At 53.9% G+C, this 23,124-nt stretch overlaps 2 protein-coding genes across 6 annotated transcripts in view; one reads left to right on the top strand and one right to left on the bottom strand.

Annotated features, from left to right (window-relative positions):
- Positions 1 to 17,094, top strand: part of PKN1 (protein kinase N1) — a 28,815-nt gene extending 11,721 nt beyond the window's left edge. For all 4 annotated transcript variants that reach the window (XM_086408807.1, XM_086408805.1, XM_086408804.1 and 1 more), the window contains 18 exons: positions 2,570 to 2,715; positions 2,904 to 3,117; positions 4,114 to 4,308; positions 6,632 to 6,741; positions 6,830 to 6,973; positions 10,831 to 10,906; positions 10,997 to 11,138; positions 11,232 to 11,325; positions 12,923 to 13,002; positions 13,078 to 13,153; positions 13,255 to 13,346; positions 14,739 to 14,915; positions 15,054 to 15,116; positions 15,260 to 15,336; positions 15,530 to 15,672; positions 16,159 to 16,266; positions 16,357 to 16,437; positions 16,814 to 17,094. In XM_086408807.1, the coding sequence (XP_086264933.1) occupies positions 2,570 to 2,715; positions 2,904 to 3,117; positions 4,114 to 4,308; positions 6,632 to 6,741; positions 6,830 to 6,973; positions 10,831 to 10,906; positions 10,997 to 11,138; positions 11,232 to 11,325; positions 12,923 to 13,002; positions 13,078 to 13,153; positions 13,255 to 13,346; positions 14,739 to 14,915; positions 15,054 to 15,116; positions 15,260 to 15,336; positions 15,530 to 15,672; positions 16,159 to 16,266; positions 16,357 to 16,437; positions 16,814 to 17,017 (2,222 nt within the window). In that variant the 3' untranslated portion in view covers positions 17,018 to 17,094. The remainder of the gene's footprint in view (positions 1 to 2,569; positions 2,716 to 2,903; positions 3,118 to 4,113; positions 4,309 to 6,631; positions 6,742 to 6,829; positions 6,974 to 10,830; positions 10,907 to 10,996; positions 11,139 to 11,231; positions 11,326 to 12,922; positions 13,003 to 13,077; positions 13,154 to 13,254; positions 13,347 to 14,738; positions 14,916 to 15,053; positions 15,117 to 15,259; positions 15,337 to 15,529; positions 15,673 to 16,158; positions 16,267 to 16,356; positions 16,438 to 16,813) is intronic.
- Positions 14,192 to 20,980, bottom strand: PTGER1 (prostaglandin E receptor 1). Of its 2 annotated transcripts, XM_086408814.1 has the most exons (3): positions 20,878 to 20,980; positions 18,908 to 19,884; positions 14,192 to 18,009 (listed from the first exon to the last, which is right to left on the bottom strand). In XM_086408814.1, exons 2-3 carry the CDS (start codon positions 19,862 to 19,864, stop codon positions 17,743 to 17,745), a joined length of 1,224 nt encoding a protein of 407 aa, XP_086264940.1. In that variant the 5' UTR covers positions 19,865 to 19,884; positions 20,878 to 20,980; the 3' UTR covers positions 14,192 to 17,742. The 2 variants fall into 2 exon arrangements, with proteins under 2 accessions (XP_086264940.1, XP_086264939.1); XM_086408813.1 differs by lacking the exon at positions 20,878 to 20,980 and having other exon boundaries at positions 18,908 to 20,101.
- Positions 20,981 to 23,124: the final 2,144 nt, after the last annotated feature.

Raw genomic sequence — 23,124 nt, 5'->3', positions numbered from 1 at the left:
CTGTGACATTGGGTCTGTGTGTCTATGATTATTGCTCATGCTGCCCTGACTGTATGACATCATGACAGCATTTCTTTTAAAGATTTTTTTTCAATGTGGACCATTTTTTTTGTTCTTCAAAAAAAAAATATTTTTAATTGGAGGATAATTGCTTTACAATATTGTGTTGGTTTCTGCCATACATCAGCATGAATCAGCCATAAGTATATACATATGTCTTCTCCCTCTTGAACCTTCCCTCCTACCCCATCCCACCCCTCTAGGTTGTCATAGAGCACTGGTTTGAGCTGCCTGCGCCATACAGCAAATTCCCACTGGCTGGCTGTGCTACATGTGCTGGTGTATATACGTCAGTGCTACTCTCTCTATCCGTCCCACCCTCTCCTTCCCCCACTGTGTCCACAAGTCCTCACTGAATTTGCTACCACACTGCCTCCATTCCATGCCTTGATTCCCCGGCTGTGAGGCATGTGGGAACTTCACCCCCCAACCAGGGATCAAATCTGTACTGCCTGCACCGGAAGGCGAAGTCCTAACCACTGGACTGCCAGACAAGTCCCGTGCTGGCATTTCTTTGCCTGTCCCTGTGCCTTATCTGTGTGGCAGTGTGCCTGTATTGCCGTGATCCTCCCTGGGCTGGAGTTAGAGCCCTGGGAGTTTTGCCATTGTGTGACTCTGTCCCGACTCAGTGGACATGAGTTTGGGTGAACTCCAGGAGTTGGTGATGGACAGGGAGGCCTGGCACGCTGCGGTTCATGAGGTCGCAAAGAGTCGGACACGACTGAGTGACTGAACTGACTGATTCTGTCCCATTAGGGTGTTTATGTTTTGTGACTTTCCCTCTGTCCCTGTGACACTGTCCTTTTGCTGGGAGTTGACAAGGTGTATAGGGCTTCCCGGAGAAGGCAGGGGCACCCCACTCCAGTACTCTTGGCTGAAAAATCCCATGGATGGAGGAGCCTGGTAGGCTGCAGTCCATGGGGTCACTAAGAGTCGGACACGACTGAGTGACTTCACTTTTCACTTTCATGCATTGGAGAAGGAAATGGCAACCCACTCAAGTGTTCTTGCCTGGAGAATCCCAGGGACGGGGGAGTCTGGCTGCTGTCTATGGGGTCTCACAGAGTTGGACACAACTGAAGCGACTTAGCAGCAGCAGCAGCAGCATAGGGCTTCCCAGGTGGCGCTAGTGGTAAAGAACCCACCTGCCAGTGCGGGAGACATAAGAACTACAGGTTCGATTCCTAGGTTGGGAAGATCCCCTGGAGAAGGGAATGGCACCCCACTCTAGTATTCTTGCCTGGAGAATCCCATGGACAGAGGAACCTGGTGGGCTACAGTCCATGGGGTTGCAAAGAGTCAGACACGACTGAAATGGTAGCACGTAGCACAGCACAGACAAGGTATATATCTGTGTCTGTAATATCGGTCTTACCCATGTGTGGCAGTGTGATGGCATCTTTGTAAGAGTGTGTGGGTATGTGTGTGCTTAGGCCTACACTAGTGACAAAGTGACAATGCCATTGTCACCCTCTGACAGTCTGATGACATCTATCTGACACCATTCCTGTTCCTCCAACTACGTTATATTTCACGGTGTGGGTGGTCACCATTCATTTACTCAGACCCCTACTAGAGGAAATGAGGTATCTTCCAATCTTTTGCTCTTAAAAAAAAAGGCTATGAATAACCACGTGTAATACATGTATCAAGGGAAATTTCCTGGCAGTCCAGTGGTTAGGATGCTGTACTTCCACTGCAGGGGAGAGAGGGTGCAATTCAATTCCTAGTCAGGGAGCTAAGATCCCACATGCTGCATGGTATGGCCAAACAAAAACAACATATATCAAGTGCAAAGTTGTTTCTATGGGATAAAGTACCTGAACTGGGATTGCTAAATCAAAAGGTAGATACATTTATAATTCTGACAGAAATCGCCAAACTGCCTCCATTGGAAAGCAACTTGTGTTCCCATCAGCAACGTATCTGTTCTGAAGTGTGTGTTTTATTTTTATTTATTTGGCTGCATCGAGTCTTAGTTGTGGCACCCAGGATCTTCATTGCATCATGCGGGATCTTTCCTTGCGGTGCACAGACTCTCCAGTTGTGGTGCGCAGGCTTGGTAGTTGCAGGGACATGGGCTTAGTTGCTCCAGAGCATGTGGGATCTTAGTTCCCTCACCAGGGATTGAACCTTCATCCACTGCAGTGGAAGGCAGATTCTTAACTGCTGGGCCACCAGGGAAGTTCTCTAAGTATGTGTTAATTGTGTGTCTGTATATAAGTCTGCCCCTGGGTGGCAGCTTAACTACATCCCTGGGACTGGCTCTGTGGGTGATGGTGTCTGGATAAAAGAGTGACAGTATCCGGGTCCATGTGTGGCTGTCTGCCCGTGGGTGACAGTGTGACTGTCCCCATGACCCCCTACCTTGGGAGGGAGTGATGCTTGTTGACGGCTATCTGTCCCTGGCCAGTGCCTGTTTCCTACAGATGGGTGCATGTCTCTAGAACCAGGATGGTTGGAGCCGGGGCTCAAGCTGGCCTCACTGCCTCGTGTCTCACGCCCACAGGGAGTCCGGACTTGGGGGCAGTGGAGCTGCGCATCGAGGAGCTGCGTCACCACTTCCGAGTGGAGCACGCGGTGGCCGAGGGCGCCAAGAATGTGCTGCGCCTGCTCAGCGCCGCCAAGGCTCCGGACCGCAAAGCCGTCAGCGAGGTGAGGGGCGGGGCATCGACCCGGAGAGGTGGGGCTTCAGCATGGGATGGGGACTCATGTGTCAAGTCGGACCCAGATGATTTGAGGGCTCGGGCTTCTGAGGAGGAGCTCCAGGTGGGACTTAGCCAGCCTGGGGGAGGGGCGTGCCGGATCCCGCCCCCAGCCCGGCCAGGCTTCTCCCACCTCAGGCCCAGGAAAAGCTGACCGAGTCCAACCAGAAGCTGGGGCTGCTTCGGGAGGCGCTGGAGCGGCGGCTTGGGGAGCTCCCCGCTGACCACCCGAAGGGGCGGCTGCTGCGCGAAGAGCTCGCCGCGGCTTCGTCCGCAGCCTTTAGCGCCCGCCTGGCCGGGCCGTTCCCCGCCACGCACTACAGCACCCTGAGCAAGCCTGCACCACTCACAGGTGGGTCCCGACACCTCTCCTGTCCTCCCCTGCTTCCGCCCCAAATCAGGACCCCACCCTCCTGGCTCTAGACTCCTGCCCCTCTGAGCCCCCAAGCCCCAAACCTGCAACTGGGATCTTCATTCTCCCCAGTCCTGGACTCCCATCCCACTGTCCTCTCCCTTCTCCATTCACCCCAACCCTGTAGCCCTGCGCCCCATTTCCCCACGCCAGACAGACCCATGGACCCTAGACTTCCCACCCCACCTTGCCCTCCCAGAGACTCTTGCCCTCGTCTCCCCATCCTTGATCCCTGGGTGGGGAAGATTCCCTGGAGATGGAAATGGCAACCCACTCTAGTATTCTTGCCTGGGAAATTCCATGGACAGAGGAGCCTGGTAGTCTGTAGTCCATGAGGTCGCAAAAGAGTCAGACACAACTGAGAGACTAAACAACAGCAGCAATAACAGTCTCATCCTCACTTTCCCCACCCCTCCCTGAAGGGCCCTGTCTTCTCTCTCCAGCCAGAGTCCCCGATTTCAGTCTCATAGTCCCTCACTCTCAGAATCCTCAGTCCTGAACCTCTGACCCTCCACCCCCAGACTAGCCAGCCCCTCCCTTCTTAGATCCGTCAGCCACTACCTCCCCAGACCAGTCCTACCATAGACCGCAGCCCCAGTGTCAGACCTCAGACTAGCCTACCAAATCCTACCCTGGACCCCCCCAGTCCTACCTGGCTCACCCCCGCCTGGACCTCTGGCCTGCACTCTGAACTGCTCTTCTGTCACTGAACCTCAGCATCTAGAGCCCTTCCCCAGACTGCCCCACCCTTCCACCTTGTCCCCTGTTTTCTCTCTTCTGGGCACAGCCATCTCTGCAGCAGACCCCCTGCCTCACCCCGATTGTCCCTCACCAACTCCCATTTGCACGCTGGCCACTTCTGCACATGCCCACTTCACCTGCAGCCCTTGTCCTGCCCCAGATGTAACCCACCCCATGAGCCTGACCCTCTCTCAGGGACCCTGGAGGTGCGTGTGGTGGGCTGCAGAGACCTTCCAGAGACCATCCCTTGGAACCCTTCACCTTCGGTGGGGGGACCTGGGACCCCTGACAGCCGCACCCCCTTCCTGAGCCGCCCAGCCCGAGGTCTTTACAGCCGAACTGGAAGTCTCAGTGGCAGGAGCAGCCTCAAAGCGGAAGCCGAGAACACCAGTGAGTGGCACTAATGTCCAGGAGGAATGAGGTGGGGTAGGCTGGGGGTGGTCCCTGATTTCCCACATTGGTAACATTCTGAAAAAGTCGTTCATCACACTCATTAGGATGGATACTGTAAAATAGAACAAGATAAACTGACAGGTGTTAGGGAGGATGTGGAGAAGCTGGAAGGCTTCTACACTGTTGGTGGGAATGTAAAATTGTGTGGCCACCATGGAAAGCAGCATGGCAGGTCCTCAAATAATGAAACATAGAACTACCATAGATCCAGTGTCCTGCTTCTGGATGAATACTCAAAAGAGTTGGAAGCCGGATCTCAAAGAAATTTTGGTATACACCCATGTTCATAGCAGCGTTATTCACAGTGATCAAAAGGCAGAAGCAGCCCAGTGTCTGTTGATGGATGAACGGATAAAAAAATTGTGGTCCATCCACACAGTGGATTCCAGAGAAGTCTATTCTATAGAAATGGATTCTATTCTGTACAAATACATCTATAACAAGGGTAAATTTTATGTTACGAGTTTTACCACAATGTGAAAAGAAGCGAATACACACATTTAAAAATATGAGTAGAAGAATAACACTAAAGTAACTGCCTATGTTACCACCACCAAGGTCAAGGAATAGAATTCTCTGGATTTTTCAGCCTTAAAAAAGGACATTCTGAAACATGCTACAACATGGATGAACTTGAGTACATAAGTGAAATAAACCAGTTGTAAAATGACAGGTGGGCTTCCCTGGTGGCTCAGTGGTAAAGAATCCGCCTGCCAGTGCAGGAGACACGAGTTTGATCCCGGAGTCGGGAAGATTCCCCTGAGAAGAAAATGACAACCCACTCCAGTATCCTTGGCTGGGAAATCCCATGGACAGAGAAGCCTGGTGGGCTACAGTCCATGGGGTCACAAGAGTCAGATATGACTTAGCAGCTGAACATGAGGGATACTTCTTGTCTTTTTGTTGTTTAGTCACTAAGTTGTGTCCGACTCTCTTGTGACCCCGTGAACTGTAACCCTCCAGACTCCTCGGTCCGTGGGATTTCCCAGGCAAGAAAACTGGAGCGAGTTGCTATTTCCTTCTCCGAGGGATCTTCCCCACCCAGGGATTGAATCCCTGTGTTCAACCCATGTGCCTGCGCCTCCTGCATTGGCAGGCAAATCCTTTACCACTGAGCCACCTGGGAAGCCAACAAGTAGTATAGGATTCTACTTATACGAAGTATCTACGTTGGTTACATTCATAGAGATGGAAAGAATAGTGGTTGCTAGTGGTTGGGGGCGCGGATGGAAATGGAGAGTTATTGTTTACCTGGGGGGACAGAGTTTCAGTTGGGAAAGATGAAGAGTTCTGGAGATGACGGTGGTGATGATTACACAACAGTATCAACGTACTTGGTACCACTGAGCTGTATACTTGAAAATTATAATGATGGTAAATTTTATGTGAATTTTGCCACAATGTGAAAAGAAACGAATGCACATGTATAAAAGTATGGATACAAGAAGAATATGACAATAGAGTAACCGCCTATGTTACCACCACCCAGGTCAAGAAATAGAATTCTCTGGAAGCCCTCTCATGCCCCCTCCTCAATTCCAGCCCCTTCCTCTGTCCTAGAGGTAGCTACTCTCCTCACTCTTACCGCTATCATTTCCTCGCTTTTCTTTGTAGTTTTAGCGCCCATGTACCATCTCAAAGCAATGCAGTTTAATTTGCCTGTGTTTGAACTGCACATATGTGGAATCATACAGAATGTATTCCATGGTAACGGCTTCTTTTCTTCAACATTGTGTGGGAGATTTATTCATACCGTTGCATGAAATTATACTTCATTCATTTTTAGCCTGGTTTAATTGTCTTAGACTGAGCCATATCAAATTGCTGTCTTTTTTTTTTTTTAGATAAAAAATAGTTGACTATAAGAGATTTCATGGTTTAGCTAATAACCCTATATTACCATGTATATGTTAATTCATAGGCAGATGTTTCTAGTTTCGAGCTGTTACGTAAGCATTATATTTATGCATCTCCCAATGTATACTTGCTGGCATTTTTTTAGATTGAATACTTAGGAATATATTGCTGGAATTTATATATATATAGAATAAAAGTGAATTTGGATCCCTGCCTCACACCACACACCAAAATCAACTGGAGATGGATTGAAGGGCTTAATGTGAAAGGCAGGACTGTAGAGCTTGGTCAGATAGCATAGCAGAATATTATAGGGGAAGAGAGGATTTCTTTATTAATAAGATATGAGAGATTACCCTCCTCCCCAGAATCTCCTGACACCCTCCCTCCACCCCTGTTCCAGATGAGGTGAGCACTGTGCTCAAGCTGGATAACACAGTGGTGGGACAGACATCCTGGAAGCCGTGTGGCCCCAACGCCTGGGACCAGAGCTTTACCCTGGAACTGGAGAGGGTGAGTTAGGTGGGCGAGTGAGAGGGCTGGGAGGAGGAGGGGCCTGGGGCCTCAGGCACCCCAAGTGACAGCCCTCTTCTTCCCTGAGGCACGGGAATTGGAGTTGGCTGTGTTCTGGCGGGACCAGCGGGGCCTGTGTGCCCTCAAATTCCTGAAGTTGGAGGATTTCTTGGACAACGAGAGGCATGAGGTGCAGCTGGACATGGAACCTCAGGGCTGCCTGGTGGCTGAGGTACATACAGCCTGACCCCCACCCTGAGAAAATGCTTTTTTTTTTTTGGATGTGCCCGGTCTTCGTTGCTGCTCAGGCTAGTCTTGCGTTGCGGCACGTGTGGATTTCTAATTGCGTTGGCTTTTCTTGTGGAACACGGGTTCTAGGGTGCATGGGCTTCAGTAATTGCGGGATATGGGCTCAATAGTTATAGCTCCTGGGCTCCAGAGCTCAGGCTTAGCAGTTGTGGCACATGGGCTTGGTTGCTCTGCAGCACGTGGGATCTTCCCGGACCAGGGATCAAACACCTGTCTCCTGCCTTGGCAGGCGGATTCTTCACCGCCAAGCCACCAGGAAAGCCCAGAAAAATGCTTTTTGTGTCTCTTTCTCCTGGTTTTCTAGAAGGGGAAGATGTGTTTTCCCCTTAGTCTCTGAACCTTGATAGGAAAGTACATTTAATTAGTCCCATGATGTATGACTAAAGCTGGGATTGGTTTCATTCTAAAACAAGATATTAAAAAAGAAGAAGAAATAGCAAAATGTTGTCAAGCCAGAAAAGAAAAGCAAAACCAAGCAACATATTATGGGGATTGCTATGAGAGCCACAGTTGAGCAGAGAGATTCCTTCCCCAGTGCTGTCGGGTGAGGGTCCTCATCAGGGGAGCCCACCCACGACCCTCGGCACTATGGACATTTGGGCTGGGCAAGTCTTGGTTGCAGGACTGTCCTATGTACTGTAGGGTGCTGAGTCACATCCCTGGCCCCCACCCACGGGATGCCAGTAGCAACCCCGCACCAGTTATGACAACTAAAAATGCCTCCAGACATGGCCAGCGGCCCCTGATTGAGAGCCCATAGTCTAAATGACATTCCTAGCTGACCCCTTGTCGCATGGCCAAGCCCTGTCCAAAGTGCTCTGCTGGCACTGACTTATAAATCCTCACAAGAACCCATGCAAGAGGGACCGTTACTAGTTACGTTTGACAGAGGAGGAAACTGAGACACAGAGAAAGTCACTGGCCCCCTCGTTTAGCCAGAATTATTCTCAGAAATTCTTTAAATTTGCCCCTAAAATACTAATGTACCCTGTTTTATGTATTGGGCTGAACAGGAAGTTCGTTTGGGTTTTGTCATAAGATCTTATAGAAACTCATAAAAACTTTTTGGCCAATCCAGTACACAGACACACACACACGTATATAAATTGCTTCCCTGGTAGCTCTGATGGTAAAGAATCCGCCTGCAATGCAGGAGACCTGGGTTCAATCCCTGGGTTGGAAAGATCCCCTGGGGGAAAAAATGGCAACCCATTCCAGTATTCTTGCCTGGAGAGTTCTATGGGCAGAGGAGCCTTGTGGGTTACAGTCCATGGGGTCACAAAGAGTTAGACACAACTGAGTGACTAACACTTTCATTTCACATGTGTGTGTGTGTATACATATATGTATGTATGTATGTATAGATATATCTCCCCATGTCCTTAACCCTAGGGGAAAATTCTTTTTTTTCATTTTGCTACTTGCTTAGATTTTTTTTTTTTTAATTTATTATTTATTTTGGCTGTGCTGGGTCTTCATTGCAGCTCTCGGGCTTCTCTAGTTGTGACGCCTGGGCTCTAGAGTGCTTGGGTTCAGTTGTAATTTGTAGACTTGATTGCTGTATGTGGGATCTTTGTTTCCTGACCAGGGCTCAAACCTGGGCCCCCTGCATTGAGAGTGTGGAGTCTTATCCACTGGACCACCAGGAAAGTCCCCACCACTTGCTTAGATTTTTAAATACCAGTTTTCTTTGCAAAAAGATCAGACCATGTGACAAAGATCAGAAATGTGAAAAAGAAACAGAATTCCCAGTGTATGCATGCTAAGTCACTTCAATCATATCCTACTCTTTGCAATGCTATGGACTCTAGCCCACCAGACTCCTCTGTCCATTGGATTCTCCAGGCAAGAATATTGGAGTGTATTGCCATGCCCTCCTCCAGAGAATCTTCCTGACCCAGGGATCAAACCTGCATCTCTTATGTCTCTGGCATTGGCAGACGGGTTCTTTACCACTAGCTCAACCTGGGAAACCCTAGTATAAAAAATTCCCAGTGCACAGTATTAAAAAAAAAAACAAACAGCTGTATAATTAACTCTGTTTTCAGGAATGGGATAAATATCAAGAGAGTCATTGGGTTCAAGTGAGTTTAAAGATTAACCTGAAAGAAGCTTTTCCTTGGCTGTGAAAGTTGTTCACTTGTGTCTCTCTGCAACCCCATGGACTATGCAGTCCATGGAATTCTCCAGGCCAGAATACTGGAGTGGGTAGCCGATCCCTTCTCCAGTGACTCTTCCCCACCCAAGGTCTCCTGCATTACAGGTGGATTCTTTAGCAGCTGAGCTACCAGGGAAGCCTATACAGACCAAAAATCTATATTACTCTTAAGTTTTCACTAGAAAATGCTTTCAGAATTTCACAACATTAGTCACTTTTCACTAATTTCTAACTAATTTACTAATTCCTAAAAATATCTAGAAAAATTCTTGAAATAGTCAAGGGCTATCTTACTATCTGGGTAAAAATTCTTACATGATCTCGTAATCCAGGACCACAGAAGGAAAGGAGCAGAGAAGAGCTGACTTCACATGGCAGGGCCATGAAATTATTCTTCTGTTAGGAAGACTGTCCAAAACCCAAGTGGACAGTAGTGGTGGGTGGCCAGGGGTGAGAGTGCTGAGGCAGTCCTGCTTGTCTTCAAGATTTACTTACTATTTTCTTTTAAGAAAGATTGTTTCTTTTTTAAAAAATGTTACTTATTTTTATTTTTGTCTTGGCTGAGTCTTTGTTGCTGCTGGGGCTCTTCTCTAGTTGTGGTGGGCGGGCTTCTCATTGCTGTGGCTTCTCTAGTGATGGAGCATGGGCTCTGGAGCACAGGCTCAGAAGTTGTGGCTCACGGACTTAGCTGCTCGGCGGCATGTGGGATCTGCCTGGATCAGCTGTGTCTCCTGCATTGGCAGGCGGACTCTTTACCACCAGAGAAGTCCCCAGGGTTTACTTATAACATTCTATTTTGTTCTCCCCAAAGCACCATCCTGTAGAACCTTCTGCAGTTCTGTTGTCGATGAACCTACAATAGTTGAGTTCTATCGTAGATGGAATTGTTCCGTGTCTGCGTCCTCCTATATAGTAGCCGCTAGCCACTTGAAGTCTGGCTAGTGTGACTGGGGGACTGATGTTTTCAGTCAGCTTACATTTTACTTTATTTCAGTAGCCACACGTGGCTAGAGGTGACCAGATCGGGGACACCCATAAAGTCACACAGTTCTATGACTTCAGCACCTTCCAGAAGATGTGATGCAGTTGGGAGAATTCCACGAAACCAGTGATTTCCCCACATGAGTGGATACCAGCATCATCACCTGGAAGGCTTGCTGGAACACACACTGCTGGGCTCCACCCCCAGGGTTTCTTATTTAGTGGGTCCGGGGTGGGTGGAGGTGCTGAGAATCTCCCTTTCCAGCAGGTTCCCAGGTGATGCTGGTGATGCTGGTCTGTGAGCACAGGTGGGGAGGCAGGACACCAGAGGAAGGGTAGTTCCCATTTGTTGGAGTCGTCCGTAGGTCTTGTTGGATCAGAGCTGCTCCCCACCCCTAGAAGAGGGCCTGCTTGCCTGCCTGCTTCTTGCTTTTCCAGGGTGGCTTTCAAGAGGTGGTCCTGTCAAAGGATGGATTGGCTTTGTGACCCCTTAGTACGCTGCATGGTACTCTGTGGTTGGATGCGATGCCACAGTGACTGGAACCCTGGAAATGTACGGGTGTGCACACTATGACCCTGAGGCTTCCCCCAGCAAGATGCTAGAGGAGGGCCAGGGTCCTCACGCCAGCCCCTCCCCTCAGGTCACCTTCCGCAACCCTGTCATTGAGAGGATCCCCCGGCTCCGACGACAGAAGAAGATCTTCTCCAAGCAGCAAGGTGAGGAGGTGAACCGGGGCAGGGCAGAGACCAGGGGTGCCGCGCGTGTCATGGAGGCTAATGTCCACCCCCTCCCTCGCCCCTCCCCAGGGAAGGCATTTCAGCGCGCTAGGCAGATGAACATTGACGTCGCCACCTGGGTACGGCTGCTCCGCAGGCTCATCCCCAACGCCACAGCCACTGGTACCTTCAGCCCGGGGGCTTCACCAGGACCTGAGGCTCGGTCCACAGGGTAAGCGGGGGGCAGGGCCCTGGGAGGCCCGCTGCCCCTGGCTGCTTTCCCGGGTGCCAGGTCTTAGATGCGCCCTCCTTCTTTGTGCCGCAGTGACATATCTGTGGAGAAGCTGAACCTTGGGACTGAGACAGACAGCTCACCCCAGAAGAGCCCTCTGGGTCCTCCTTCCAGCCCATCCAGTCTGGTGAGCACCCCACCTTGGCCCAGCTCAAGTTCCAAGCTCTCACCAGGAACTTCCTTGGTCACACAGCTCATCTCTGCCAGAGCTGGGGTCTCATTTTCTATCCCAGACAAACGCATGAGCTCGGGAACCAGGCCACTTGGGCCCCACTCCTGCTCTGTTGCCTATCTGTGTGACCCACGCCAAGCCGCTTCACCTCTTGGCGGTTAGCACACCACCCTGTAAAATGATCAAGTTTAAAACTCATGTCGATGACAGGAGTCAAGTTAGTGGTTTCCTCCAGGCAGTTTATTGACAGGAGGGTGGACTCAGGAGAGCCTGCCAGCATGATGAAAATGTTCTGAAGCTTGATCTAGGTCAGAGGGCAAGTACACTTTTTCTGGAAAGGACTATATCGTCAGTATCTTCAGCTTTGTGGGTCAGACGGGTCACAGTGATGTCTCGTCAATACCACTCTCATAGAAAGCAGCAAAATGTGATATAGACACCAAGGGGTGTGGCTATGCACTGGGAAAGCCTTACTGAGTGTCACATCCCTTTCAGGAATCATAAACTATTTTTCTTCTTTTGATTTTTCTCCTCAACCCTTTAAAAACATAAAAATGATTCTTAGCTTACAGACTGTACAAAATACGGAGTTTACCAACCCCTGGTATAGCTTACAGGCATCTGGGTAGACACATGTGTAAGAGCTGGTCCCATTACCCACCCCACTGAATGCATTTTATACCTTATTTTCTAAAAAATGGCAGCAATAATATTATATGCTTCATGGCATTAAATGATATCATTAAATAGATGAATTTGGCAAAAAAAAAAAAGAAAAAAATCCAGAAGTTGAATAACACTGAATGCTGGAGAGGATGCGGGAGAACAGGCAGGCAGTCAGTGGGAGGCATGTGAATCACTACATCTTCTTGGGAGGGCAAGCTGGTTGAGATAAAAATGGGTGTTATCTTGACCTAGATGTTCCACTCCTGGACATCTGTGATGGCCGTGCACACACATGCACACAAAAATGCTTGAATGAGTATAAAATACATCTAGAAAGGTACTCACGATATCATTAACAGCAGCTGGCTCTGGGGAGAGCAGCTGGGGCAGGAGAAACTGTATTTCCTATTGTTTACCTGTTTGCACTGGTTGAGCTTTTAAAACTATCTCTATAGTGGGAATGATGGACTAGTAGGTAAATTTTCTCCAACTTAAATTTTTAATTTTGATTCTTCATTATATATTCATATGGTGTAAAGAATTAGGTTGTTCCATAAGGCTGTTACCAATAAAGGCAATAGGTTAGAAGTATTAGAGCTTCAGCAACAGTCCTCCCAATGACTGTTCAGGGTTGGTTTCCTTTAGGATTGACTGGTTTGATCTCCTTGCTGTCCAAGGGACTCTCAAGAGTCTTTTCTAGCACCACAATTCAAAGGCATCAGTTATTCAGCGCTCAGCCTTCCTTATGGTCCAGCTCTCACATCTGTACATGACTCTTGGAAAACACATAGCTTTGACTTTACGGAGATGAGAGGTCAGACTGGAGATGGGTCATATCCATTGTGGTTATGGGTTATTGTACTCTGACCTCCTCTCTCTGTCACAGAGTTCTCCGATCCAGGCAACTACTACCACTCCCGAGCTGCCTTCGGAGACCCAGGAGACACCAGGCCCCACGCTGTGCAGGTGACACCCCTCCCTTGGCCACCACCCACCACCCCTGCCCACTGTCCCTTCCCCACCAGTCCTGTCTTTCTGCAGCCCTCTGAGGAAGTCACCCCTGACCCTCGAGGATTTCAAGTTCCTGGCAGTGCTGGGCCGGGGTCACTTTGGGAAGGTGAGGTATGGGGTGGGGTAAGGAGTTGGGGGGCTGGGGGTCCACACCCCAGGTCCTTAGACTGGCCACTAAGGCCACCCCTGTGACCACTGTGGTTTCAGGTGCTGCTCTCTGAATTCCGGCCCAGTGGGGAGCTGTTCGCCATCAAGGCTTTGAAGAAAGGGGACATTGTGGCCCGAGACGAGGTGGAGAGGTGGGGACCCTGCTCATGCCCTCTGAGAACGTCAGTCTTCTCTTCTGGGAAGTGGGAGACAGAGCACTCCCTTCCTGGGAGTTCTGTGAGAATGATTCATAACAATCATTCCTACTTACTAAGCTAGTTGTCATTGAGTTGCTAAGTTGTATCTGACTCTTTTGCAACCCCGTGTAGCCCACCAGGCTCCTCTGTCCATGGGATTTCCCAGGCAAGAATACTGGAGTGGGTTGCCACTTCCTTCTCCAGGGGATCTTCCCGACCCAGGGATCGAACCCGGGTCTCCTGCATTGCAGGTAGTCTCTTGCATTGCAGGCATATTCTTTTACCGACTGAGCCACCAGTATTTAATGACTCTTAGCAAGCACCCATCATGTCCTTTACATTCAGTAACTCCTTCCTCACAACAGCTCTAAGAGGTCAACACTGTTATGGTCCCAGTTCTGATGGCACAGAGAAATTGAGCCAGTTGCCCAAGGTCACATAGCCAGTAAGCAGTAGGTCTGGGATTTGAACTTAGGGACTTGGGTTCTGAAGCCTGTGCTATTAATGGTGCCATGTACTGACTCTGCTTTGGGGTCAGGACCCTGAGCTCAAATCCTGCCTCTGCTACAGATGTGCATAGAAACCTTAGAGTGTTCACTTTACCCTCTGAACCTCAGCCTCCCCATCTATAAAAGGGGAGTAATCCTTTCTTGCAGGGTTGCTGGGTGGATTGAATGGGAGGATGCCTCTAGATCATTCTGCAGAGTGCCTTGCGCCCTGTAAATGCCCAGTAGAGGCACTGAAATAGTCCCAGTCTTCTTGACATCCCTTTATTAACCAGGAATCCGACTTAGACAGGCTTAAGCAAATAGAGGAATTTATTGCTCTGGATCAGAAAAGTCCAGGGGTGGACTACCTTCAGGCATGGCTGTATCCAGGTGCTCAGTTGACGTCTCTCACGTCTGCTTTTATCTGTGTGGGCTTTGCTTGTACTCCCCTCATAGGGTCAGAGATACCTCCTGCTTTAGCACTTTAGGGCTCATCTGCCAGCTTTGGCTCTTCTCCCTTGTTCATTCCAGCAGAAATCTTGAGTTTGAACCCATTGGCTTGGCTTGCCCATTCATGAACCAATTCCTGGCCTGGGAGATGGGGTGCTCTGAAGGGAAGTAACAGTTCCCCTGGTGGTTTCCCAAAAGGAAGTTAGGGGACTGTTACTAGGACAATGGATGGATTCTGGGTGCCTCTTGAGCAGGTTCAGACGCATTAAGCAACTTGCCCAAGTGTGCACAGCCATTCAAGGCCCTTGAGCAAACATCTGATGATTGAAGACTAGGGAATGACGGGAGTCAGGGGTAGTGAGCTGCTGTGTTCTCTGACCCCCATCCCCCTCCCCCCTGCCCTGCCCAGCCTGATGTGTGAGAAGCGGATCTTGGCAGCTGTGACCAATGCGGGACACCCCTTTCTGGTGAACCTGTTTGGCTGTTTCCAGACACCAGAGCATGTATGCTTCGTGATGGAGTACTCAGCTGGCGGGGACCTGATGCTGCACATCCACAGTGATGTGTTCTCGGAGCCCCGTGCTGTGTGAGCCTGGCACCCTGCCTCCCCACACCTCCTGGAGTTACGGGGGACTGCGGGGGGCTTTTGACGATGTGGGAGCCTTCTGTGACCCTCCTACCTTGCCTAGAGACCTGGGTCCCTCATACCAGCCTCTCTCTGCAGCTTTTATTCGGCCTGTGTGGTGCTGGGGCTGCAGTTTCTCCACGAACACAAGATTGTCTACAGGTGTGTGTGCGTGTGCAGGTTCACGCCTGTGGGCTCGTGCATACATGCACATACCCGCTTTGTCCACTGGGGGGCCCTCAGGCTTCAGGCAGAACCCACTTCCCCACTCATCCCTCTTTACATTCTTCCACCCCCTCTCACAGGGACCTGAAGTTGGACAATTTGCTTCTGGACACCGAGGGCTATGTCAAGATTGCAGACTTTGGCCTCTGCAAGGAGGGTGAGGGGCGGGGTTCGGATCTGCGGGGCTGACTTCTGGGGTTCAGACAGAGTGGGGAGGTAATGGAGCCCCCCAGCCCCACCTGGCTTACCTTACTGGGTTCCTAGGGCTGGCTGTCTAGACCACCCCATGCTGGGCTGGGCTAGAGCTGTGACCTCCCCCATAACCTCACGTGGCCTTGCCACCCCCCCAGGGATGGGCTATGGAGACCGGACCAGCACTTTCTGTGGGACCCCAGAGTTCCTGGCACCTGAGGTGCTGACGGACACGTCGTACACTCGTGCGGTGGACTGGTGGGGACTGGGCGTGTTGCTCTATGAAATGCTGGTTGGTGAGGTGAGATCCCATGCGCTCCACCCTGCCTGTCCCTGGTAACCTGCGTGTGTGCTGGTGAGGTGGGAGGGTTGTTTAATCACTAAGTCATGCCCAACTCTGTGACACTGTGGACTGTACCCTGCCAAGCTCCTCTGCCCATGGGATTTTCCAGGCAAGAACACCGGAGTGGGTTGCCATTTCCTTCTCCAGGGAATCTTCTGACCTAGAGATCAAAAACTTGCATCTCCTGCATTGGCAGGCGGGTTCTTTGCTGCTGATCCAGCAGGGGGGCCAGTAGGAGGAGGGTGTCAGATTCACCCTCCACTATGGGCTAGCTGATTGAGGACAAGTAGCTCTGCCTCCTTGGCCTCAGTTTCTGCATCTGTAAATTGGGGTCCTTCCCCTCTCAAGTGAGCCATGTCAAAGTACAGCTGGACCCCTGGGTGAATGGAACCAGGTGTGGTATGGTCAGAGGGGCCTAATTCATCCAAGCTCTCCTTGTCCCAGTCCCCATTCCCAGGGGATGATGAGGAGGAGGTATTTGACAGCATCGTCAACGATGAGGTTCGCTACCCCCGCTTCCTGTCAGCTGAAGCCATTGGCATCATGCGCAGGGTAAGGACCCCCGCCCAACTTGGGGTGAGCCAGGGGAAGTGACCCTGGGGCTGGGAAGGGAAACACTGACATGGAACTCCCTCCACCCAGCTCCTGCGGAGGAATCCAGAGCGGAGGTTGGGATCCAGCGAGAGGGATGCTGAGGATGTGAAAAAACAGCCTTTCTTCAGGGTGAAGTCTCCCACCCCCAGGACCCATTCCCCCATGCCCAAGACCTAGTGGCTTCACTTCCAGCCTTGTTACCTCCCCTCAACACCCACCTGCCTTTGCTTCCTCCCATTTACCTCCACTGACCTTCCTACACCCACCCAAGTTAACTGCAGGCTGGCCTGTTGGGAGCACTGCTGTGTAGGAGCCCAGCTGCCGGCCCTCCCCATTCACTCATGCTGTAACCCTTCCTGAGCTCCCAGCATGACCCCCGCCCCCACCTCTGTCGTGTGACTCTATGTTGATTCTCAAAGACCCAGACTTAGGTCGCAAGGAGCAGACCCTCCTGTGGTCTGCCCCGAGCCTCCCCTGGTGACCTTTCCCCCTCCTCGCCCCGCAGACCCTGGGCTGGGATGCCCTGCTGGCCCGGCGCCTGCCGCCGCCTTTCGTACCCACGCTGGCCGGCCGCACTGATGTCAGCAACTTTGACGAGGAATTCACAGGGGAGGCCCCCACGCTGAGCCCACCCCGCGACGCACGGCCCCTCACAGCCACCGAACAGGCGGCCTTTCGGGACTTCGACTTTGTGGCTGGGAGCTGCTAGCCCCCTCCCCCACCCCTGCCCGCACCGAGCTGTTAGTAGTTTTTAAAAAGGCCTTTGGGGTTTGCCCCATCCATGCATCCTGTTGTTTTTTTGTGCACAGTGATGATGGGGGCGGGGAGGAGTGCTTGGAGGTGGGAAGAGTTGGGAAGGGAAGCAATGGGTGGCTGGCGGTGTAGGGAGTGATGGGGAGATGCACTGGTGGGGGGTCATATGAAGAGGGGTCAAGGGATGGTGGAGATTCAGGCCTGTAACTGGTGGAGAGCCTAGGTGGGCTGCGATGGGAGAAGCTTCAGAGTTGTGTAGAGAGTCCCGTGATGGGGCGTGGCTTGTGGCTAGGGACTTGGGGTGTGTTGGGGGACCTCAGGGCTACGATGAGCGAATGGTTGTGGGAGTCATTCCTGATGGCGACAGGGGCGACTAGCGTCCCCAGACCCTCTTGCTCTGCTCCCAGCGGAGCTCCCCCCAGGACTGCGACCATGGCGTTTCGCGCATGCTCCCGCGACTCCCGCTCTGCATCTCTATGCCCCCGCGTGGCAAGTTCAAGAACTGCACACCCCGGAGACGTACACAGCGCCTCTGCCGCCTCCGCGCGGCCACCAGGGTGCCGCAGCCCAGACAGGACCCACCGCCCTGGGCTTGTCGGCAAAAAGATTTCATTCCCCGAAGTCTTTGCCCTGCGGACCTGAGGCCGGTCCCGGATGGTCTGGCTTAGACGCCGGGTGTGCCTAAAAAGAACTGAGGCCACTGTGCCGAGAACTGCGCAGCGAGCTGGCCTCCCAAGTGCTCTTGTTTAGGCCTAGCCCTCCATGGCTGCCCTTGGCGCCTGCCCTTGAAGGCAGCAGGCGAAGCAGTTGGCGAAGCACTGCTTGGCGCAGCAAGATGTACACCCAGGGGTCCAGAATCTGGTTCCACGAGGCGAGGCGCACGGCCAAAAACAGCGGCCGCTGCAGGGAGCTGGAGCCCCAGCCTGCTACAGCCAGCACCACCACCACCTGCGGGAAAAGGTGGTGTGAGCGGTGGGGCGGTGTAAGAAAAGGGGTCTGGGGAAGGGTAGGGTTGGGATGGGTGGGAGTGTGCCTGGGAAGTAAGGGGGCTGTGAGGAGGGACGCAATGTAAAAGTAAGTGGGAGTCTAATTGGGAAGGAGCTGTGGAGAGCGGGGGTGGTGGCAAGCAGGGCCTTACAGAGCATGGCAGAAGCAAAGGCCTTCATTGGGTGTGCGCTCAGGCGAGAAAGAAGTCCCAGATACCCCAAAGGACAGAGGATGGAAGAAAAGGCTTCCCTGGTGCCTCAGTGGTAAAGAATCTGCTTGCCAATGCAGGAGACACGGGTTCAATCCCTGGTCTGGAAAGATTTCCCACATGCCAGCTGGGAGGCTAAGCCAGAGCACCACAACCCCTGAGCCTGTGCTCTGGAGCCTGGAAGCTGCAACTGTTGAGCCCACATGCCTCTTCTACTGAAGCCCATGCATCCTAGAGCCCGCACCAGGCAATAAGACACTGGGCAAAAGAGAAGCCCGCGCACCACGAGAGAAAAAGCCCGAGAAGCAGCTAACAGCCAGCACGGCCAAAAATAAAATAGGGGAAAAAAAGGAAAGAGGTGGTGATGCTAGAAGGGAGCTAGGGAATGAAGGCACTTAGGAGGGTGGGGTTGGAAGGGGAGGCTTGCCTGGATCTGGTGACCTATACAGACCCCAGGAAGGAGAAAGACAAGGGGCCTGGAAAGAGTGGGACGTCAGAGGGAGAGAGCAAAGGGTGGACTCCGGCAGGTGGGGGCAAAAGGGCAGAGCCCTGGCTGGGTCAGGGAGAAAGGACACAGAATGGAAAAGGGTGGGAGGGGTCACGGAAGGCGTGGGAAGGAGCAGGGTTGGAGTGGACCTGTGCGCCCCTCACCAGCAAGGGACTCCAGCAGATGCACGACACCACCATGATGCCTACGAGCTGGCCGACCATTTCCACGTCGTGGGCGCGGGCTTTGCGTGAGGAGCCACGGCTCGGAGAGCCGCCCGGGGCGGCGGAGGCCGAAGCGACGGACGAGGCGGACGAAGCGGAGGCCGAGCGGGGTCCACGCCCTCCCCAGTGACGGCGGCTGTCGGGGCCTCCTCCGGCTGGGAAGTGTCGTCGAGAGCGGCGGCGCCGCCAACGGGCGCGCAGCAGGGCCAGGCCGCTGAGCGTGTTGCACAGGAGCGCGGCAAGCAAAGAAGCCAAGCCAAGGCCGGCGAAGAGGCCGGCGAGCAGCGCCTGGCGCCAGCCTCCCGCCGGGCCCAGTCCGATGAAGCACCACGTGCCGGGGTACTGCAGCTCATAGCGGCCTACGCGCGCCAGCGGCAGCAGCGCCACGGCCAAGGCCACGGCGGCCAGCGCTGCCAGAGCCAGCCGCGCACGGGCCACCGAAACGCGGGCTGCGTGCAACAGCGGCCGCGTGACGCCCACGCAGCGCTCCACGGCCATGCCGCAGCCCAGCAGCAGCGGGCACAGGCCGAAGAAGACCATGCAGCCGCCCAGGAAGTGGCAGGCGCCGCCGGCAGGCGCGCGCCCCGCCGCGTACAGGCGCAGCACCAGCGCACCCGGGATCACGTGGCCCGCCAGGTCGGTGGCCAGCAGGCTGGCGACGAACAGCAGGAAGGTGGCTGCTGAGCGGCGGCGCCGCAGACGGCCCGCGGCCTGCGCCAGAAGCCCCAGCGCCAGCACGTTGGACACGGCGCCCAGCGTCATGGAGAAGATGGGCAGCGCGGGCGATGCGCCCGCCAGGCCCAACGGTGGTCCGGCGGACGTGTTGGGGGCCCCGGGTGCCGTGCACGTGGTCGCCTCGCCCGCCAGGCTCAGGTTGAGGGGCCCGCAAGGGCTCATGTCAGGTGCTGGGGGTGGGGCTGGGAAGAGGAGAGGAGAAGAAGGTGAAGTCCTGCCGTTGGCCTGGACCAGCTGGTTTTCCCCTCCCAGATCATCCCGACCCATTTGACTTTATAAGAGTTCTCTTAGGGACCCTGTACCCATGGCAACTCTAAATGACTCTGGCTGCCCCACGCCTGATCCAGTTCTCCTCCGCTGCCCCGAATCGGCCGATCTCTCGCTCCCGGCCCCAGTCGGCCCCCACTGCACCCCTTCTCTGATCATCAGGGCTCACCTGGCTTCAATCCACCTGTCTCCAACCCCACTTCTGAGCCTTACCCACACACCTGACACCCACCTTCCATTCTGACACCACCACAAATTCCTGGGACCCCAGCCCTCTCTGGTAACCATTAACCCATTTCTGAACCCAGGGCCCCACCTGACCTCACTGCCCCATCTCTGACCATCACCCTTTACTCTGGCCCCACCCTACATGCTCACAGCCCACCTCTCCCACCATGGGCACATCGCTTCCCCCCACACTTCCCCCCGGGCCAATTCCCTGTCCCTTCAGCCCCCATCTTTGTCCCCATCGCTCCATCTCTGTCCTCAAGGCCCCATCTCTGTGCCCACAGACCTGCCCCTTCGGCACCTCTGGCCTGTCCTCAGAGCCCCAGCCCTGCGCCCCACACTCCCACCTCTGAGCTCCCCTGCTGTCTCCCACCCAGGCCCTACCTCTGACCACTGCTGCCACCCCTTGGCTGCCCAGTTTCCTCCTGCTGGCTCCCCACCCCCTGCCCCAGAGGCCTCAAGGCTGACCCATCACCATCCCTTCCTTGATACCCCCTGGTGAGGGCTGAGAGGGCAGAACTGCTAGGTCTTCTGGAAAGAGAGGCCGGACAGAGGATAAGATCAACTGGGACAGACAGATGGGCTGAGAGTCAAAGAACACAGGAAGCACAGGCTGGGGGTACCCCATCCTTCCATGCCTGCCTCCCCCACTAACGGTCCTCAGGCCCAAGCCTTCTTACCCAGTGCTGCCTCCGACGCAGGGTCCCCATCGCCTGCCGTTTGGCCCCTGCTGCCCCGCTGCTCTGCTGCCCAGCTGCACCCCAGCCTGCTGCGCCCGAGCTCTCCGGCAGGCCGCTCCCTCCCCCCTCCCTCCCTCCTGGGGCGGCTCCTCCGCTCCCTGCCTCCTCCCGCTGCCCACTCCAGCCTCCAGGGGCCGTTCCACTCGGTGTATGCCTTCAGGGGACCTGGGTTGGCAGGGACCACCACCCCCCCGCACTCCTGGCAATGGTCAGGGACCACTCCCAGACCTTAGCTCCCCTCCTGAGGAAGTGGGGGCCTCCAGGAAGTTGGCCTGTCCTCCCTGCCCCGTGACCCTCTTCCCCTGGTGGGACGGGAGCAGCCCCCTTCCCCGCCCCCCAGGCGTGGGCCTCTTGCCTGCCTCATTAATAAAGCGGATAAAATCTAAACACTGGAAAATGTGAGTGTCGCCCAGGGCAGGCGGGAGCGGCTTAGGGGGGCTGCCGCTACCCCCAGCAGGGCTGTGAGGTGGGAGAGCGAGCCCTGAGTGGGGCCAGTGGCAGCCCCTTGCCCTGCCAGAGCCTTCCTGGATGCTGGGTGGGTGGTGGTGGGCAGAGCCTTGGGTGGACCAGTTTGGATCAGGTCCAGCCAGCCTAGGAGATCCGCCCATTATTTACACAGGGGCTTAAAGCCCAGGCGTGCAGCCAGTCATCCCCCAGGAAGGGAGAGGGAGGAGGAGGCCGAAGCGGGGCAGGGGGACCAGGAGGTGTGGTGACTGGTAGGCGGTCTCCTAGATCCTGCTCTAGGACGTGGTCCCAAGTCACACACAGCCACACCTGTGGGCACACAGCTGCATCCTCACCTCCTGCCCCAAGAATTAGAATCACATCCTGCAGGGGCATGTGTGTGCATGCATGCGCGCGCGCACACACAATGGTCTCACACTCAAACATACACAATTGTATCCCTTAACATTCCAAGATCCCGCCACCATCATGGCCTGTTTCCAGCCCAGCAGCAGCCACATTCCTCAGACCCTTGGCGTCAGCCTCTGTCACCCTGAGACAGTGTCACCCCCAACACCAGATACACCCATAGTTACAGACTCCCAACAGCCTGAAATACAGGCCCCTGAGAAAGGGACCATTACACCCCTTGTTCCTGAGTCACTAAGTTGTGTCTGACTCTTTTGCAACCCTATGGACTGTAGCCCTCCAGGCTCCTCTGTCCATGGGATTTCCCAGGCAAGAATACTAGAGTGGGTTGCCATTTCTTTCTCCATGGCATCTTCTGGACCCAGGGATCGAACCCCCGACTCCTATATTGGAGGTGGTTTCTTTACTGAGCCACCTGGGAAGTCCAAGTCTGACCCAGCACCTTGAGCAGTGCTCACAACCGCTAACACTGACAGAGCCCCCCAGCCACACCCCAAATCATCCAGAGATGCCCCCTAACAGTCCAAGACAGGCCCCACAGGTTACACACTGTATATGCCTGAGACATAAGGATGGTAACCGCCTAGATACTCCGAGATCTAGCCGGTCACACCCCTAGTAACAGCAACACCCAGAGAAGCCTGCTTACGGCACTGGATACCCCAAGATGCAGTCACACAGCCACACTCCACACACAAGCCCTGCCAGTTACAAACACCCTGGAACGTAAAGACAGCTGTCACACCCTATTCCCTCAACGCAGTACAAACCACCACCACCGAGAGACAGTCCTACCCCTCTCAACACCCAGACTCAGAGCCTCACCCCTTCACAACCTGAGCAATTAACACAGACATGCAAAGTGCGCACAGGTGCCCGGGGAATCCTGGAGTAACCTCCGTCCCCGTGCCCCCCTCCCAGGACCCATTGCCTGCATGTTGGAAGTGGGGAGCAGGCAGGCTCACACCTTGCCTCTCAGCTCGCCTCCAGACATTCCTGTGGGGACCTCTGGCTGGGTTCCCTTTGCTTCAATCCTTGCTCTTCCCTCCAGGTCTGGTGAGGGTCCCACCCACCCCTGCCCTGGTCCCCCCTCAATCCTCAAGGATGAAGTAGGTTGTCAAAACAAGCACTCCAGGTTTATTACATCCAGCACAGAAGTATGGTGTGCCCTGGACGCTGGCAGACCCCACACATCCAGTCAGCCTAGGCGGAGCAGGGGGCGTGGGGTGAGTGAGGGTGCATCGTGACTGCTACCCTCCAACGCCGAGCCTTGGGGTGGGCTCCTCCCATCAGCACTGACTGGGGCAGGCTGAG

The sequence above is a fragment of the Bos grunniens genome, chromosome 7, assembly GCF_055505025.1.
Source record: "Bos grunniens cultivar Pamir isolate PY7600 chromosome 7, Bosgru_T2T1.0, whole genome shotgun sequence".
Taxonomy (NCBI): domain Eukaryota; kingdom Metazoa; phylum Chordata; class Mammalia; order Artiodactyla; family Bovidae; genus Bos; species Bos grunniens.
This window is presented reverse-complemented; position numbering and strand designations above follow the sequence as displayed.